The sequence below is a fragment of the Ursus maritimus genome, unplaced genomic scaffold (genome assembly GCF_017311325.1).
Source record: "Ursus maritimus isolate PB19 unplaced genomic scaffold, ASM1731132v1 scaffold_12, whole genome shotgun sequence".
Classification (NCBI taxonomy): domain Eukaryota; kingdom Metazoa; phylum Chordata; class Mammalia; order Carnivora; family Ursidae; genus Ursus; species Ursus maritimus.
Window position 1 is genome coordinate 26,247,537 of NW_024423564.1, and position 17,986 is coordinate 26,265,522.

The following is a 17,986-nucleotide window of genomic DNA, read 5'->3' on the forward strand; positions in this document are numbered from 1 at the left end:
CTTAGGGTCTCTTCAGTCTACATCTAGATAAATAAATGTGTTTGTCTGTGCTGGGGGAGTTTATAAAGGAATAAGGTATAAAATGTCCTATCCCAAAGAAGCTCATATTATTTTGTTATTATGTAAAACAAAAGACAAAATAATCATAAAGCATTAAACACTTATTTTTTGGTGGTCAAGTCTGTTTTATTGCACCTCCTTCTAGGTGAAAGAAATCCTTTCAAATAAGCCAAATGGGTAGACAACAACTGAAGGTTACAAAGAACTGAAGGATGTGTGTTAAAGGAACGCTAAGAAAAATGATGGAAAGACAGAATAAATGGGAAAAGGCCAAGTCTAACTTAAAAATACCTTAAGTCAAAGCAAGACAGAAGAGGAATTCATTACAGAAGAGACAAAGAACAGAAGTCAAAGAAACAGCTTCCATTGGAAGAGAAGACAAAATAAGAATCAAGAGGATAGACAACAGGTGGTACAGAACATGGTCACAAAGTAAAAAAACCTGAACAAGCAGGGGAATAACTAGGGACTCATATAGGACTTTTCAACTGAAACCAAACTAAGAGCAAGGAAGTGAAGGGTTTGAGACTACAAAAGTTGAAATTACAGGGACTGATGGCTAAAAGTATATTAAATCCAAACATAAGGGCTTTCAAAGGAAGAGCTTCTGGACAGGAAAGTGACAACTTCAGTGTGTGTGGTAACATGTGACAAAATGAGTAATATCACAGATGATAATCATCTTCTCTCTTCCATGTATCTGTACATAGAGATCCCAAAGAATCCCTTCTCACTATGCTTAATCCATGTATACATCTGTATTGTTAGTTAATGGAACCTATTTCTGCATAAAGACAGAGTGAGGGAAAGTGGAAGAAAGGGCGAAGGACTGTTCACTGGAGAAATCCCATGGCCCTTTTTCCCCTGGGGTAATGGCAATAAGGGAGCGACTGAAAATCTAATAAAGATTAGACTGTGCTCTGCTTTATCTCTGAAATCAAGTCTGGTGGGTGGCTACCTACTGTGCCAATGGAGCACAACAAGCTGACTAGAGCACCTAGAGTTAAATGAGACAACACTTATGGAATACTTGGAGTCATTCAATATTTACCAACTATATTTACATTTTCTCTATGTATTCTTATATTTTCTGGCTTGAAGATAAATATGATAATACATAATACTCATTGTCAAATAAGTTCAAAGTACTTTGCATAACTAACATTTTTCACTTTTATAGTTCCTTAAGAAGAAAGTGGACATGTACTTTAAAAATATATATTACTAAGAATAACAAAACTGAAGACTTGCCTAAGATTATAACAATTTAAAAACAAATCCAATAATTATACTTCTATTTTATAAATTATCAGACAACATTCCTAAAGTGAAGCGAGTTGAAAAGAATCTTTACATACAACACAAATTACAGAAGGTCGCATATGTGGTGTAGGCACGGAGAGAGGAATTCTAGAGTTGTGCCATCTCATATGGTAGCCACTAGTCAGTCACGTGTAGCCATTTAAGATCTAACTTATTAAAATTAAATTTCAAGTGTGGCTACTAAATTGGACAAAGAAAATACAGAACATTTCCATCACTGTGAAGAGTTCTACTGGACAGTGTTGCTCTAATGAAGTGGTGCCTAGTGGGCTTTAGACTAGTGGGGAGACAGCCTACATGGTAGGAATCTGTTACTAATCATCAAGATTTTCTGATCGGAACTATTCACAAAGTCATAATAGACATATATCCTAATAGTAACCCTTAGGTGTGGGAGTGTCTTATAAATCATACAAAAATACTCCTCTTTTGCTTTTTCTTTTTAACTGGGTCTGCCACATTCCCTTGGATTAAGAGACAATACTGAATCAGCATCACTCTTCACTTGGCATGAGATGTTACTGCAGGGCTGCTGTGCGGCTCTCCCGTTTTCAGTGAGAACAGAGTCTGTATTTGGTTTGTATAGAGACAGATCCTCCTGCACAGTCAAAACAATACCTAACCCTAATTTTTTTCAACTTAGACTAAAATTATATTGCATGTTTAAATATTCATTTCCCACCAGAGATTACAATCAACTATATCTTCTATGACTTTTTTGAGACTGACTTTATTTGCAAAAGATTTTTTGATAGTAACATCTGAAACTTTAAAGTCCTAACTATTAAGAAAGATAGATTTCTAAGTGTTTCAAAGACTTATTTTTTGAAAGAATTTTATAGATTCAGAAACTAAGTCAAGCCTTACAGTTAATTTACATATTCAGACAAGTTTTTTCATTTCACATTTTAAATCTGATCTAAGCTCATATACAATCATTTAATAACTTACTTCAAAATTAAGGTCTCGGATCAAAATATCTCCATTTGGCGTTGCTAAAGGAACATGATCAAATCTACAGAGAAAATTGATAAAAAATTACAATTTTATATTAAACATTAAGCAAACATAGCTGAAAGAGAACACTACTATACAGTTTAACAAATGTTTATGGTGCTAAAGAACTTTTCCTATACATACTTTATAATGTTATCAGCATTGATGATTTCTCCAGCACCAGGTATCAAGGGAATGACTTGTGCTCCTTCTTCAACACCTCAAGTGGAAAATAAGTATTAAAGCATCACATTATGTTAGCCAAAACTTAAACTATGTTACCTAGTGCATTTGTATTTACCGCTTTCTTGTTGAGAGACCATTGTGCGCTCATATTTGCCTTGATTTAAATCCTTTAGTACTTGCATTAATTCTGTAATCCGAGCAGTAAAACTGAAATTAAAAAAAAGAAAAGTCATAATGAAAACTCCAAAGGCCATATCTTTTACTATGATAAAAGATATGATTTTTGTTATTTATTTGAGCTGTAACTGACATATAACATTATGTTCAAAATTCTTATTCAAACTGAACTGAAATTTCTAAAATTATAATTTAGTTTAAATGAAATAACCTAAAAGAAGTCTCATCATCAAAAAGTATGAGTAACAGGGTATGCATGCTTTATTATCATGTTTCAGTAGGAGAGCAGGAACATGAGGATAAGGGAAGAGGTTTCATCGGATCTCCACCTCAACAGATAATTACTTCATTAACAGGTGAGTCAAGAAGGTTGTTTGCCACTAGAATTTCAAGGTTTCTAGTAGATATTACGCAAGGACTAGTGCTAGTACATTCCTCAGACATAGGAAGTATGGACCGAGTTCCTCCTGGAGTGAGCTATAGCCAAGTATAAAGTTAGCCTTCCTGTGTAAGGCATTTATTACATACATGCCAAATGCCTGCTATCTCCCTGCAAACATGGAAGAATATGGAAGATTCCTCTCTTTCCTACTCAAAAATGCGAGAAAAGATGAAGTGTTCTTAATATTACATAGAAATCACTGTGGCTATAGAGAGAAATCAAAACTAATGCCAAGACATCAAGGAAATAAAAATAATGTGATGGTCAAAGAGAAAGCAATCTACAACAAAGAAGCAAAAGGGAACTTTTTTGTGAAAATCAAGCAGAAACCTCCTGAAGGAACAGAAGTACCCCATCTACCATGAACCGTAAAGGCATAAGAAAAGTTATTAACAAGTAGGAAGAATGTCCACATTCTCAAGAGACTCCTCAGAGTAGTTGACAATCTCCTCCATCTTGCCATGAAAACCTAAACTGCCAAAAAAGCGGAGGAATAAAGAAGAAATATGCAGATGAGTCACAGGTCTGGGAAGGATCTGAAGTAATCCAATTTCTTCAGATGTACTTTATACATTCTGGTGTTTTTTTATGCCATACCAAGCCCTTTATATTAGATCTTAAAATACTGAAATACTTAATTCCATATTACAATCTAAGAACAATTTTACTAGACAGAATGACCATATTTGCAATTGCATCTACAGACATCACAAGGTGACTTTTCACTTTTTTTCCCATTAAAATCAACTTCGTCTTTGTTTATCTTTTGCTAGTTGCCAGTTTCAAAAACCTAAGGGAAAAAAATACAGTGAAGGACAAAAAAGTTCAAATATAAATATTCTATTAACTTAATTTCCCATGAATTAAGAAAAGACTGCCACGACTTAACATTTCCTAACTTACTGAATACTAGTATCCATGAAGCAGACAGCTTGAGAACCACCAACCTGGTTGAAGACTCAAAAACAGACCTCATAAGGAAACATGAAAAGTTCCCTCTCAGAGAAAAATCTTCCTCAATTTTCCTATCAAAATCAACTTGCAGGAATGGGAAATGGGGCTTCAGTTGACCCGTATCTTAACCTCAACTGAGCACAATCATTAAGTATAACATATTTTTAAAACTTATTTGCTGCAATTGCTCAGTATTACTAATCTTACTTACCCAGCCAATCTAGTCATTTCACGGCCAGCCAAAACTATCCGACCCAGAGCTTGAGACATTCGCAAAAGCATTCTTCCACTTTGGTAGTAATCCTTAAACAGAAATAAATACTAGTTTTCACTTATATTTCTAAGACTAAAAACTAGCTTTTATTTGTTTTTATATTTAAATTTTAATTTATTATGACTATGATTACTAATACTTTACCTCTAGAAGTTCTGAATGTGTACTCTTGAGATGTCGAGGATGAGACAAATCTAGGAAAGGACGACTTACAACTATGTAACCAACAACAGTGGCAAAATCTGAAACAAGACAGTTAAGACTTAAACATTAACAATACTTCACTTTCTCCACAAATTTCATTCCACTATCTCTTTTAAAGCATACTTACATTTGGCAACTATGCTATCAATGAAGCCCATAGAAAACCGAAACAAAATAAAATTATGGAGATGCTCCACCTGGCAGAAAGCAAAAGAAAAAAATATGTATTTTATGTGTATTTAAAAATATGAATCTACCCTGAAAATAGAAGTCTGCATAATTTATTTGTTCCACAAATACTTACTGAAAATTAAAAAAACTGTTTATTTATTCCACAAATACTGCCTATGATTTCTGATTATAGTATACATCACATTTCATGCACAATACTTATTACAGAGCAGATGCCAAATACTTTATGAAACCATTTTTATGCAAACAGAATGGAAATTACATATAAATGTTAATGGTATCATTTGTATATAATACCGTATTCACAATATTATCAGATACATACATGCTAAAACTGATCAATAATCAAAACAATAACAATAAAACAGAAGGATGAGCTGTTTAGGTAGAACACTAGCTGTCTAGACTGGCTCTCAGTGCTTTGCTTTAGTTGGAGACATCCGGTCTATGCTTTCCCTAAGAATCTTATTACACTTCATCTGAACCAAGTGCTAATGTCATCAATGTAGTACAGCCTTAGTCTGCAGCTTTAATCGAGCATGCAATACCTCAAAATTACCAGTCTAAAAATGTTTTATATTCTGCCTTTTCAGTGTTCTCAACTTTTCCATCTATCAGATTATTCAAGGCCCTGCATGATCTGGCACCAGGCTCTATTCTAAACTTAATCTGCCTCTCTGTTGTTCCTTCTCATTGAGCTCCAGAAATATTGGTTCCTCAAACTGCCTTAAGGCTTTCCTCTTGCTGTTCCCTCTGCCAGGAACACTGCTGTCCTAGACAGTTCTATTTTGTGACTAACTCCCTCATTCCATGTGGGTTTTTGATAAAATGTCACCTCCTCAAGAAAGACCTTGCTACCCTACCTAAAATAGCTAGACAACCACCCCATCACACTGTACCATGTCATCCCATTTTATTTTTGGTCATAGAATTCATTACTACTCAGAATCATATAAAATATTCAGTTGTTGTTTATTGTCTTCTCCACTAAAATATGAGTTTCCTGAGTACAGGGTGGCTTCCTCTTAGTATCTTTTGCAAAAGCACAATGACTGAAATATTTATTCAATGAATGCCATGTGTTACATGCTGTGCTCAATGCTGGAGATACAACAATGAATAAAACAGACAAGGTCCCTGAGCTCATGACATTTACATTTTAATGAAAGAGACAAACTAGAAAACAAATAAGATAATTATAAATTGCAACACATCTTTTAAGGAAACGGATCATTGAACTGGGAAGTAACTAGTGGAGGCCATTTTAGACACACTAGCCAGAGAAAGCAAGGCCACAGTAAGTTGTTAACTTTGGGGCTAAAATCTAAAGGATAAGAATAAGCAAGCCATGTAAAGAGTGATGAACAGCAGTTTCCTGGAAAATTACCTTAAATGCATTTTATTAGTGAGCACTATCAAAGTTCAGTCATGTTAAATATAAATAAGACAAAAATCCAATTTCTAAAATAACTTACTTTTTTTAAGATTTACTGATTTATTTTAGAGAGGGAGAGGGAGAAACAGAATGTGAGCATATGTGAGTGGGGGGAGGGGCAGAGGGAAAGAATCTTCACGCAAACCAACCCCTCTGGAACACGGAGCCCCAATGTGCTACTCAATCCCACAACCCATGAGATCATGACCTGAGCCACAGTCGGATGCTCAACCGACTAAGCCACCCAGGTGCCCCTGAAATCATTTAAAATGACTATTTCTTTAAGCTTTTTAAATCATCTCAAATATCATATTTAATGTCACAAGCTTCCGTTAAAATGAAAGCTCCTTAGACTCAGGATTTTGTACATCATGTCCACCACTGTTATTACTAGCACCTGAAACAAGCACAGGCATCAGATGGCACTCAGTATCTTTTAAATGAAGTAATACAATTACTTGATTTCAAATTTTCCAAATGGCAAGAAAATAAAAACTGATACATACACAGTTTTCACAAGAAACAATGTTTTAAACTCCAAATCAAGGGTCAACAAACTATGGCCCACAATCCAAATTCACCCTGCCATTTATTTTTATAAAAAGTATTATTGGAACATAGCTACACCTACTTATTTACATAGAGTATATGGCTACTTTTGAGTGTCAATACAGACCATAAGGTCTGAAAAGCCTGAACTACATATGTACTATCTTGTCTTTTATAGAAATAGTTTGCTGACCCCTACTCTAAATAACGACCATCATAGTATCTTCAAGAATGCTACAGAAACAAAAGAATTTATCACTAAATTAAACTCCTAAGCAAACTCTAAAAATATAATTATTTTAATAAATCAACCTATTTTTGTAACTGGGCAGCTTAATACATTGATATGACAAGTTTTTATTCTTTTATTATGAAAATACAGTATAAAAATAATTCATAGTTACTTAAAAATAAATATCTTAAAGATTAAGGATATATACCTATATAGACAGATATAGATCAGCATAGGCAAAAAAAATCTTTCCATAAATACATGAGCCTCAAACATGCTATCTTACCAGTTTTCGGAAGACTGAGTGGATAGTCTGCTTTTCTCTCTTATTTCCATTGTAAAAGGCAACTTCTTCACTATTAAAGAAAATAATTTAGTAACTAATTTTAATATTACTGGTACCTGAAAAATAATTGAGATACAGTATTTGATGACTGAATATTTTATTTAAATGGACACTTAAGACTATGAGCTTAATGGGTGCGTCAGGCCACAGTTCTGAACCTGCGACCCTGCTCCTAGCTCAGCCGATCAGAGGGCACAAGAATACACACCTAACTGCATCACAGACTGAACAGCAGCCACATGTTGCGTATGCCATATATAGCCCGGTTGGAAAAGATGTGCTGGGCTAGTTCTCAGAAATTTAATTAATTTAATTTAATAAGAAATAAGAAGGAAGTTGCTATGACATATAGGTAGGCAGGCCTAGAACAGCCATTATAGATGACAAATGGGGTACAGACCCTACAGGAGGGCGAGGAGAAAACAACAGCTAAGAGAAGCTATGGAGTAATGCCATGACATACAGCCTTTGAAAGACTGAAAAACAAACCAAGTCTAAATGACTTCACAGTGCCATGTTCTAGAAGTCCCGGCTGCACAGTCATTCTTATGCTGGGAATCCCCCCATATCCTCACAACAACTCCCCTTTTCTTAAGCTGGCCTGAATAGCTCCATAAGGGCCACAAGAATCTTGACTAGAAGAAAAGGGGCATTCTTACAGATGAAGAACGGTTCAGTGTAGTTAAGAAAAGTCTGTCAAAGTCATATAGCGAGCAAGTCAAGCAGCTGAGACTGTAACTCATATCTGACTCTAAAGTCTAGTCTTTCCACTCCCTATTCAGTATGATGTAAACATTCCCAGAAAAATAACTCTTAGAGCAAAGTAAAGATTTACAGAGGAGTCTAGAGGGCACAGTTTAAAAGCCTTCGATAAACACCCAATATTTCTTTAAAGTCTCTTTTTTCCTCTTAAAAATGTATGTGAATTTCATATCCTACTCCAAAATGTACCTGCATTTTTTTCCATTATAAAATGGAAAAGGGTTTGAGCTCTTGCCTCAAACCCTTCAAACAAAATTAACTTTGTATAAAGATGAATCATGTTTCACCTGTATTTCACCATTTCCTTGACACAACAATACAGAGCCCCAGGGTATCACAATTCCAATTTAAGAAACAATTCTTTTTTTTTTTTTTTTTAAGATTTTATTTATTCACCTGACAGAGAGAGAGACAGCCAGTGAGAGAGGGAACACAAGCAGGGGGAGCGGGAGAGGAAGAAGCAGGCTCATAGCGGAGGAGCCTGATGTGGGGCTCGATCCCGTAACGCCAGGATCACGCCCTGAGCCGAAGGCAGACGCCTAACCGCTGTGCCACTCAGGCGCCCCTAAGAAACAATTCTATACCTATAATTACTTTTGTCACTTCCTTCTACCTCCTCTGCACATTTAACCCTATGGAGGAAGATGAGATGAACATTTTACTTCTGACTCATTTTAGCCCCAGTAAAACCTGAAAGGGCAAAAACATCCCAGAATACTATGGCTGCCTATCCATCACTGATTCTCTTCCACATCCTTCTTCCTATGTAAGAGAACTCCAATTTTCTTAGTTACCTCATACCCCTTCTTATGCACACAAATGGTTTAGGAATGGCCTCAACCCCATCTACAAGGAATGAGTTCCATTTGGTCTAAGCCAATCACTTGGCTGTGATTACTTCAGGCATGAACAAGTGATCACTCTGGCCAATGAGAGATGAAACAAAGTCAGGGGTGGGGCTTCTGGGAAAGTTTCCCTGCTCTCTTGAAGAGATGGCCTGTTTTTATTTCTGGGCTTTTTATAGGGGAGGAGGGCTGGTGAGATCTGAAACTGCTTTTGCCATCTTGTGATCATAAGAAAAATTAGGCTGAGGAAAGGGGCAACATACAAAGGAGAGCTGAGCCACGAGAACATCAAAGAGCCAGAGCCTTGATCATGCTGTGCCTGGAATGGGGCTATCTTAAGAGTTCTAATGTCTAGTAGTAAAGGTCCTTATTGTTATAGCTACCTGAGTCAGGGTTTTCTGTTTCTTGCAAAAGAAAGCATTCTAGCTGATACCATCTTTCATTCACTTGGCAAATTACCTCTCCACTTAACGAACTGTCTATTCCTTCACCTCCCTACAGCATAAAACCCTATTTAAAATTGGTACCATTTTAGCAATATAAGGAAATAAAGGAAGGAGGAACTGTTAAGAGTAATTTTCTAAGTAATTTTCTAAATGCTTTAGAGTACTAAATAAAGATTAGGACCCTCAAAATGACTTAAGGTTTACAGATCAATACATGAGAAAATGTACCACGTACCTACTACATATCAAAACTTATGCTGGGGGGGCGCCTGGGTGGCACAGCGGTAAAGCGTCTGCCTTCGGCTCAGGGCGTGATCCCAGCGTTGTGGGATCAAGCCCCACGTCAGGCTCCTCCGCTGGGAGCCTGCTTCTTCCTCTCCCACTCCCCCTGCTTGTGTTCCCTCTCTCGCTGGCTGTCTCTATCTCTGTCAAATAAATAAATAAAATCTTAAAAAAAAAAAAAAAACCTATGCTGGAAGCTTTGTATGTATTTCATATTTAATCCTCACAATAGTCCTATATTCTCTATTATAAACAAGAAAAGTGAAGCTATAACTAACTTTCCACAAATCATATAATATATAATTGATAAGTGGAGGAAGCAGATTTTGAAACTAGTTAGGCTGGCTCCAAAGCCGAATACTTTTTCTTCCTATTTTGGAAACTATCTGGAAAATAGGTAGAGACTCATGCAGGGAGACTGAATTACTGAGCATACACAGTCTCAAAATAAAAGTATTTGTGGATAAACGGAGACAGAATTTTCTTTGAGGAAGTATTATAAGTAAATGAATTTGAATTGTATTTTGAGTGTGTTTAAAGTAAAATTAATAGAAAATTAGTCAATAAAAGAGATGAAGAAGTGAACCACGGATACTACGCAGTTAAGAAAAAGAGAAACGTTGAAGATTGCTACTTTATAAAACTGGTATTTTTCATAATTGGTTATTCAAAAGAGGTAAATACACACACACACACACAATTTTGGTAACAGTGTCTCCCAGACTTTTTGGAATTAACTTATATGACATCAATATTCATAAAAACAAACTTTTAGTATAGCTAAATTTAATACATTTCTTCTTACCTGTTTGTGATGAGCCGGGAATTAACGAACCTATACTCTCCCTCATACTTTTGCTCAGTTATTGTCATCTTACCAATGGGTCTTCTAAGTCGAGTTAGGAGTAGCCCAGAAACAATCAAGTAGGCCATCATACTTGTTGGACCCTATTATTATTGGAAAAGAATATACAAAGTTTAAGGATATCGTAATACATTCACTGGATGCAACACGCACAATTTCTATAAATAGCTCCAGTGACTTTGAGAGACATTGCTCTCTTGGATAATTTTTCCCCTTTAATTATTTCTTTTTTGGGAAAATACAAATTGGGCCTTCACACTTTTAACTACTCATCTATTCTGTTCTTCCAACACTGTATCAATTTGCTGACCTAAAAACTCCTAATTGCTGTCCTCACTCTTCTTATGGCATCTAAAACTCTTGATGGAACTCTACCTGATAATTCCCTTAAGATTCTACAGACACTCTCAGACCTCTTTTTTTTGCCTTCTCTTGGAATGTTAATATTCCCTGAGGTTTCCTCCTTAGCTTTTTCCTCCCAAATTTTTATTTCTACTCCCATCACTCTTAAGAATCCAAGACAGTATTTAAGTAAGTAACATATACCCTTACCTCACTACTCTGTAGGGCCTCAAGCTAAAGTCCCCCAAACAAGCTCTACCTGCCTTTCCCTTCTCCTACATCTTGCTTGCAGCTGCCAGACCTTCTAACTTGGTGAGTAACCTCATCACCCACTGGCCAACCCAAGAGAGAAGCTTTAAGCTTACCTCTCCAAGCTCATCACAGGCACTTCCCTCATTCCCATCTGTATCGTATGTTCTGCCATACTGCAAAAACTATTTCCTGAACATGCCATTCAATGAGGTTGGTCTTATGCCTGGCAAGCCTGACATATCTAACAGACACCTACTCATCCTCCTCAGAGCAACTTAAATATCACCTCCAATTCTTCTGGACACTAAATATTTTATTCAAACCTCTGACACTGGACTTATCATTCTACATTATAATTGTCTGAATATCTATTTTTTCACTAGATTGTAAACCTTCTTCAGCTGGAACTGTGTCTTACTCATCTTTTTATCTCACTACCTAGCACAACATGTCTGGACTATAATTTGTATTCAATATTTTTTAATTGTGATTGATTCAATGCATTTCAACAGTCAATGTAAGAATGGGCAAAGGAGAGAACTAAAACATAGTTTCTACCTTTGAGAAATGCAGAATCAGATAATAATTTAGGTATTATAAAAATGTAATAAGTACCATAAAAATATCACAGCACAAAGACAAGAGGGATTAGGCCTATTCACTTGTTTATAGGAAAAACAAGCTAGAAGAATGATTAAACCTAGATCATAGGGTAGCAGAAGGTTAGCACAGCAGACAAGAAAATTCAAATAAAAAACTACTTTCCCCAGTGTTCTGGAAAGTAGCAAAAACTACCATATAAATTATATATTAATCAGTTACAAGATGTGTATGCATACACATGTGCATATATACATAGTACAGGCACACTATTACACGGTTGTGTAATACATACATAAGAGTAGCACCACATATTACATGACTAAAGTTATATTTCAATGAGAATACTCAGGGAAAATTTAAAGGTCATTCTTACCAACACAAATATTAGAAAGACAGGGTAATAAGGCTCATGAGATAGTCAACCATTTATATAATTATAAAATTACATATTATATACAAAATCATTATATCTAAAGGTACTTCCTATATTTTAACATTCAAGTTTCATATTAAAATGGCTTCCTCCAAATCTCTTTTTAGACATTACTTTACAACAGTAAACACATGGATGTCAATGTTTAAGCACTTCTGGTTATTAATGCCACAAAAATTTTCCAAGTATCTGACTTAAGGAAAATTCAAACACCAAATTAGAGTATTTTTTAAGTCTTTAAGTGTTTTTTAAGTCTTTTAAGTATTATTTTATAACTAGACTTTATAAAAACACATTCTCTGAGACACATAAAAATTCCTACGAACAATCCAGCTATTTACAACATAATATTACAGCAATTTAAAAAATAAACTCACCTGAGCTCCTATTGCACTTGTTAACTTGAAGATATACAAAACTATGTCTAAAAATGGCTGTAAATATTAGAAGGTAAGAATTAAAAAGTAGATTGTGTAGATTGATAGCTAATAAAACAAGATAAATATAAGATGCTATTCAACATTTAACACATAATTGTCAATATGCAGAGTTCCCGTTATATATAACGTACTATAAACAGTATATAGCTCAACAAATACATAAAGGAAACAGTTCTTATTCTCAAGAAACTTAAAATAGAGACAGCATGACCAATGTCTACTGACCATCAAGTGGGAAAAACATTTATCATTTTCCATCAAGTAAGGTAGTTCTACTGTGATAATTAAGCATTAGTAACTTAGTAATTTCTCAATGTAGTGTAAAGACACCAAATAAAATGATCTCAGACATAACCTCAAATCTAGTACCAGCTTTTCTGGTTTCTATATATCTACACCTATGAAACAAAGGGCTCTTCCTGAGCGTGATATTGCTTAATTCTATTACTTTATCACAACATCCATATGTTTAAATAATTGAATGAGCCTATAATTTTCAGATATAAAACTCAAGCTTCTAGAAATAAAACAAGATATTAATATACTGCTCCTTACACACACAGACAACTCAAATGACATAACAAAAGCTTTTACATATCTTAAACTGTTTTTCGAAAAACCCCTATTATATTCACTTTAAGTCTACAGCCACCCCTTTCTGTTGCCTTCTACTAAGATTAACCTGTTCTTTTTTGCCTTATAAATTATCAAGAAGCTAGACACACTAGAAAAATGTAAGTACATTTAAAAGTTGACAAAAATGGCTCATAATTTAAGTCACTGTTCAAACAATGAGATGTTTAAAACAGTAAATATACTGTAGTGCAGAGCCCACTACAATTCTTTTATATTTTTCTCTATTACCAATGTGACAAGACCTGAGCTGTACAGTTGCTCAAGTTCCAAGATGTAAAGAATACATAACAATGTCTACAGAATTACACAAAATTTGTATATATATCCCCACACACACACACACACAAAATAAACTTCAAAACGTGGTAATGGGAGCAGAAAAGAAAGCTGAATTAATCAATAATTTATAACTGTCAAAGTGCCCAGAGTATGGAATCAGTTAGCGAAGGCTTCTGGAAAGCTGAATAAAAAGTTTGCATGAAGAAAAAAAAGGCATCCCGGGGCGCCTGGGTAGCGCACTCCTTAAGCATCTGCCTTCGGCTCAAGGCGTGATCCTGGCTTTATGGGATCGAGCCCCACATCAGGCTCCTCCCCTGGAAGCCTGCTTCTTCCTCTCCCACTCCCCCTGCTTGTGTTCCCTCTCTCGCTGGCTGTCTCTCTAATAAATAAATAAAATCTTTAAAAAATAAAAAAAAGGCATCCTAGTGTTGGGCCTATCGTAATGGGGGAAGCTCTTATGGATACACAGCACTTTTCTAAGAACTGCCTGTCCTCCCTCCATCCACATGGTTGAAGCCTGAGCATTCCTATTCTTACAATGTGACCCAACCCCTTGTATAGTAATGGCAAAGAAGACGACCTAATAAGAAAACTACAGCCAAAGCTGTAAAGGGTGGTGAGTTAAGTAGTAAGATAAATAAGAACTGAGGAAACTGGCAGGAAATAACCTGGTTAAGGCCTATCCTCAGTCTCAAGAGCGCTGGCAATATTCTGAGGTGGGGGAAAACAGGAATTACAAAACTGAAATCAACCAGTATCTTGGGAAGTTTTTTGGCCATTACTCAAATGATCTATTAGAATTAGAGATACTGAAGCACAGAAATGGGCAGAAAGAAGTCCCAGCCTAGTGTTATGGATTTGGAACTGGAAACGTAAACTGACAGTCAATTCCTAACAATTGCCACAGGTCCACAGGTCAAGTGACAAAAATTCAAATTTCTGTTGTTTTATTGAAATCAGCCTGCAAACTTTATACAAAATCTTTATAAGACACTAAATTCTTCATTCTTGGCAAAAGCGCCTCACAAAAATAACAGAGAAAATTAAATAACTGTAGCAAAACTATTGTAACAACTCTCATTTTTTTTTTTTTTTAAAGATTTTATTTATTTGACAGAGAGACAGCGAGCGAGAGAGGGAACACAAGCAGGGGGAGTGGGAGAGGAAGAAGCAGGCTCTGAGTGGAGGAGCCTGATGTGGGACTCGATCCCAGAACGCTGGGATCACGCCCTGAGCCAAAGGCAGACGCTTAACGACTGCGCCACCCAGGCGCCCCAACTCTCATTTTCTTTTAAGAGCACCTACTATGCTATTAAGTCCATCACATCAATTCTACATAAATTTGCTAAGAGTTGAAACTCAACAAATTAAATAATTTTTCAAAAGAACAGAAAGAAACTTACCTTACTAAGATTTGAATACAGATCAACGACACTGTTACAAAACTTTTCTACATCTTGTGTAAGCAGCTGGTCTGGGTTGGCTATTCTGTTGTCCAGATTTCCCATTTTATAATATGTGAAAGCTCTAAAAACAGGTGTAAGAAAACAACATTAAAACTAATGATGTTAAACATCAAACAATTCACATTCTAGCGCACAGTGCAAATTCACAGAAACAGAAAAGTCTGGAGCTGGAAGAGACCTTAAAGGCTGTGCTTAGGGACTTTAGAGATAAGGAAGCAAGTCCAGAGAAGGATGACTTGCAAATTAATGGAAGCGCCAGGATTAGAGTCTAAACTGCTGAGGCTTTTGCCTATGTCCTTCTGGGTCTAAGAGAACTTCCTTAAAAAACATATCCAATACAAAAGAAAAACTTCTCTATCTCAATATCATAAGCATTTCTATTCAATTTAAGTATTTTTAATATAAAAATAGGTTATCACTTACTGGAGATACTCCTCATAGAGGTATTTAGTTAGTCTTACTCGGAAGCACAGTTTGAGCTCATTTAACCCAAACTTCAAGAAGTTATTAACTACAGAGATCTGAAACAAACAAACCACATATTACTAGGTTTACTACATTTCTACTTACAAAATTATCATTTATTTCTCTAGCATTGGCTCTGTCCCCAAATCCCATGGTTTTTATAACTGAGAGTCCACACTGATACAATTTGGTTCTGTTTTACTCAGAGTGTACAAAGATACAGAGAGAACATGCTAAACCAAATGCAATTGGCTATATTATCCTGATATATTAAAACTCTACTTGAAACTCAATTTGGAATATGTTAACATCATTAATTATGAGAAGCATCTTGGTACTTCTTTTGCAAACAAACAAAAAGCCAAATCTGTCCCCTTCGGATCCAAAGTAAAGAAGTGCTGACATTTATGTTTCTATCTTCTGTTTCCTACTACAAGCACTACAACCCTAGACAATGAATTCTATTTGCATTTGTTAAAAAAATACTATCAATTTCATACCAACTAGCACCATTTCCAGATTATTTCTAGAGTCACCTTCTCTTTCCCATCATTTCATTAAAATTAATTCTTCCATAGTTCCAAACTCACATTTACATAAACATTTCCTCAAGAAAACAATGGTTGTCCACTGAATCTCCATCTTTTACTCACCATCTACACTGCTTATCTCAAATTTTTTAAAGGTCTAAAAGCCATGTACATGTATCCTCAAGCTTTATTAAATCTCTGACATATTTTCTAATTAACTGGATTTCACAATCAAGTTTTTTTTCTCCCATATTTACAATATTAAAATTCTTATAGTGCCAATAAAATAAAGAACCAAGCTAAGAATATCACTTATGATTTAAACCAAACACTGACCTTTATCTTTCATAAATTCAGATAATAAATTCCAATTTCACTTCAACTACATTAGTGGTTCAAGTTACTATGATAATAAGTTTATGGCCTAAAGCAATGGTTCTCAATCAGGGTGATTTTGCCACCACACCTACCCACACCCCAGCCTCCTCGGGACATTTGCCAATGTCCTGGAGACATTTGGGGTTGTTAAAACTGGGAGAGGGGCACTACTGCCATCAAGTAGGATGCTACTAAACTTCAGAGAAACCCTGGCCTAAAGGTTAGACCAAAACAACACATAGGGACACATCCACATATGTAGATAATGAAATAGAACCCAACCTAATTCCTTTTTTACTATCTAGGAGAAAGGCTTACATTGAAAAATTCTGCTCTACGTTACAAAACTAAACTTGAAATAAGAACTTATTAGTACCGTAAATCTTTAAAGTAAACTTAAGAAGTAAAAATCTCAGAAGATTTTGTAAGATCCAAATTTCTCCCTATGTAAAGATTTTTAAAGAATTACACTTACGAGAGGCATGGCAGCGATGAAGTTGAATAAGTATCTCTTGAAATCTTTCCTGCTACGACCAATGATACCACTGCAAACCACCACATGCAATGTATTAGTTGCAAAAGAAGCAATATTTAACACCAAGAAAACCTGTAAAGCTCTAAAATTGCTCTTGGAAGTTTTTATTGACTCAAAAGAGTCAATAAGAAAAAAAGAGGCTGAAAAAACATTTTTCATGTAGAAACATGTTTCCAACTTTTGAAATTTGATCATTTTAAAGAGGCTTCTTGAAAATCACTCTATAAATGGCAAAATTAAGTAACAATGATTTCCTTGGGATGATTTCCTTGGATCTTTCCTTCATAAAAATGGTAATTTAAAAAAGCCTATGCTGCCACAAAAGGGGTGTAGATGGCAAAACAACCAACAACTTTACAGAGCCAGCAATGGGTTACTATGGACGAAATAAACTAGTATTTGTTTTGAAATACTTTAATACCCTGATTCTCATTTGTGTGAACTAAGGGCAGAGATAGCCTAATGAGAGATCAGCCAACTCTCACTGTAAAAGGTCAAGGGTAAATATTTTAAGCTTCTGTGGGCCAGAAGGTCTCAGCTCCCATTATTCAGTTCTGCTATTGCAGAGGAAAAACAGCCAAGAATGAGACTGGCTGCATCTTAATACAATTTTCCCAAACGGATGGCAGTGCGATTTGACCCGTGGAGCCTTATCTGCTGACACCAGGACTAAATCCTAAGTCCTCTCTAGCAGACTCGCGGGGTTCCTCAGAGCCTCAGAACGGTTCTCTAGAGGCTTCAGACCTGTTAACACACTTCAACTAGACCAACTCCTCTTTTACATTTTTTAATTTATTTTACACATTTCTCTGTTCTAAAAATATTCATTAAGAACTTCTTTAAAGGACGCCTGGGTGGCTCAGTCGGTTAAGCGGCTGCCTTCAGCTCAGGTCATGATCCCGGGGTCCTGGGATCAAGTCCTGCACCGAGCTCCCTGCTCAGAGGGGAGACTACTTCTCCCTCTGCCTCTGCCTTCTGCTCCCCCTGCTTCTGTTCCCTCTCTCCCCTTCTGACAAATAAATAAATAAATAAAATTTTGAAAAAAAAAAAAAAAAAA

The 17,986-nt window shown here is 35.8% G+C and overlaps 1 protein-coding gene across 2 annotated transcripts in view; it reads right to left on the reverse strand.

Annotated features, from left to right (window-relative positions):
- Positions 1 to 17,986, reverse strand: part of ABCD3 (ATP binding cassette subfamily D member 3) — a 77,343-nt gene that overhangs the window by 17,905 nt on the left and 41,452 nt on the right. The window contains exons 5-16 of one of the 2 annotated variants that reach the window (XM_040627015.1): positions 16,870 to 16,939; positions 15,445 to 15,542; positions 14,959 to 15,082; positions 12,578 to 12,634; positions 10,511 to 10,653; positions 7,311 to 7,380; positions 4,744 to 4,813; positions 4,557 to 4,654; positions 4,350 to 4,441; positions 2,681 to 2,772; positions 2,524 to 2,590; positions 2,335 to 2,398 (exon numbers count right to left, since the gene is read on the reverse strand). In XM_040627015.1, coding sequence (XP_040482949.1) covers positions 2,335 to 2,398; positions 2,524 to 2,590; positions 2,681 to 2,772; positions 4,350 to 4,441; positions 4,557 to 4,654; positions 4,744 to 4,813; positions 7,311 to 7,380; positions 10,511 to 10,653; positions 12,578 to 12,634; positions 14,959 to 15,082; positions 15,445 to 15,542; positions 16,870 to 16,939 — 1,045 coding nt within the window. Of the gene's footprint in view, positions 1 to 2,334; positions 2,399 to 2,523; positions 2,600 to 2,680; positions 2,773 to 4,349; positions 4,442 to 4,556; positions 4,655 to 4,743; positions 4,814 to 7,310; positions 7,381 to 10,510; positions 10,654 to 12,577; positions 12,635 to 14,958; positions 15,083 to 15,444; positions 15,543 to 16,869; positions 16,940 to 17,986 lie in introns of both variants that reach the window. The other variant, XM_040627014.1, reaches the window with a different exon arrangement.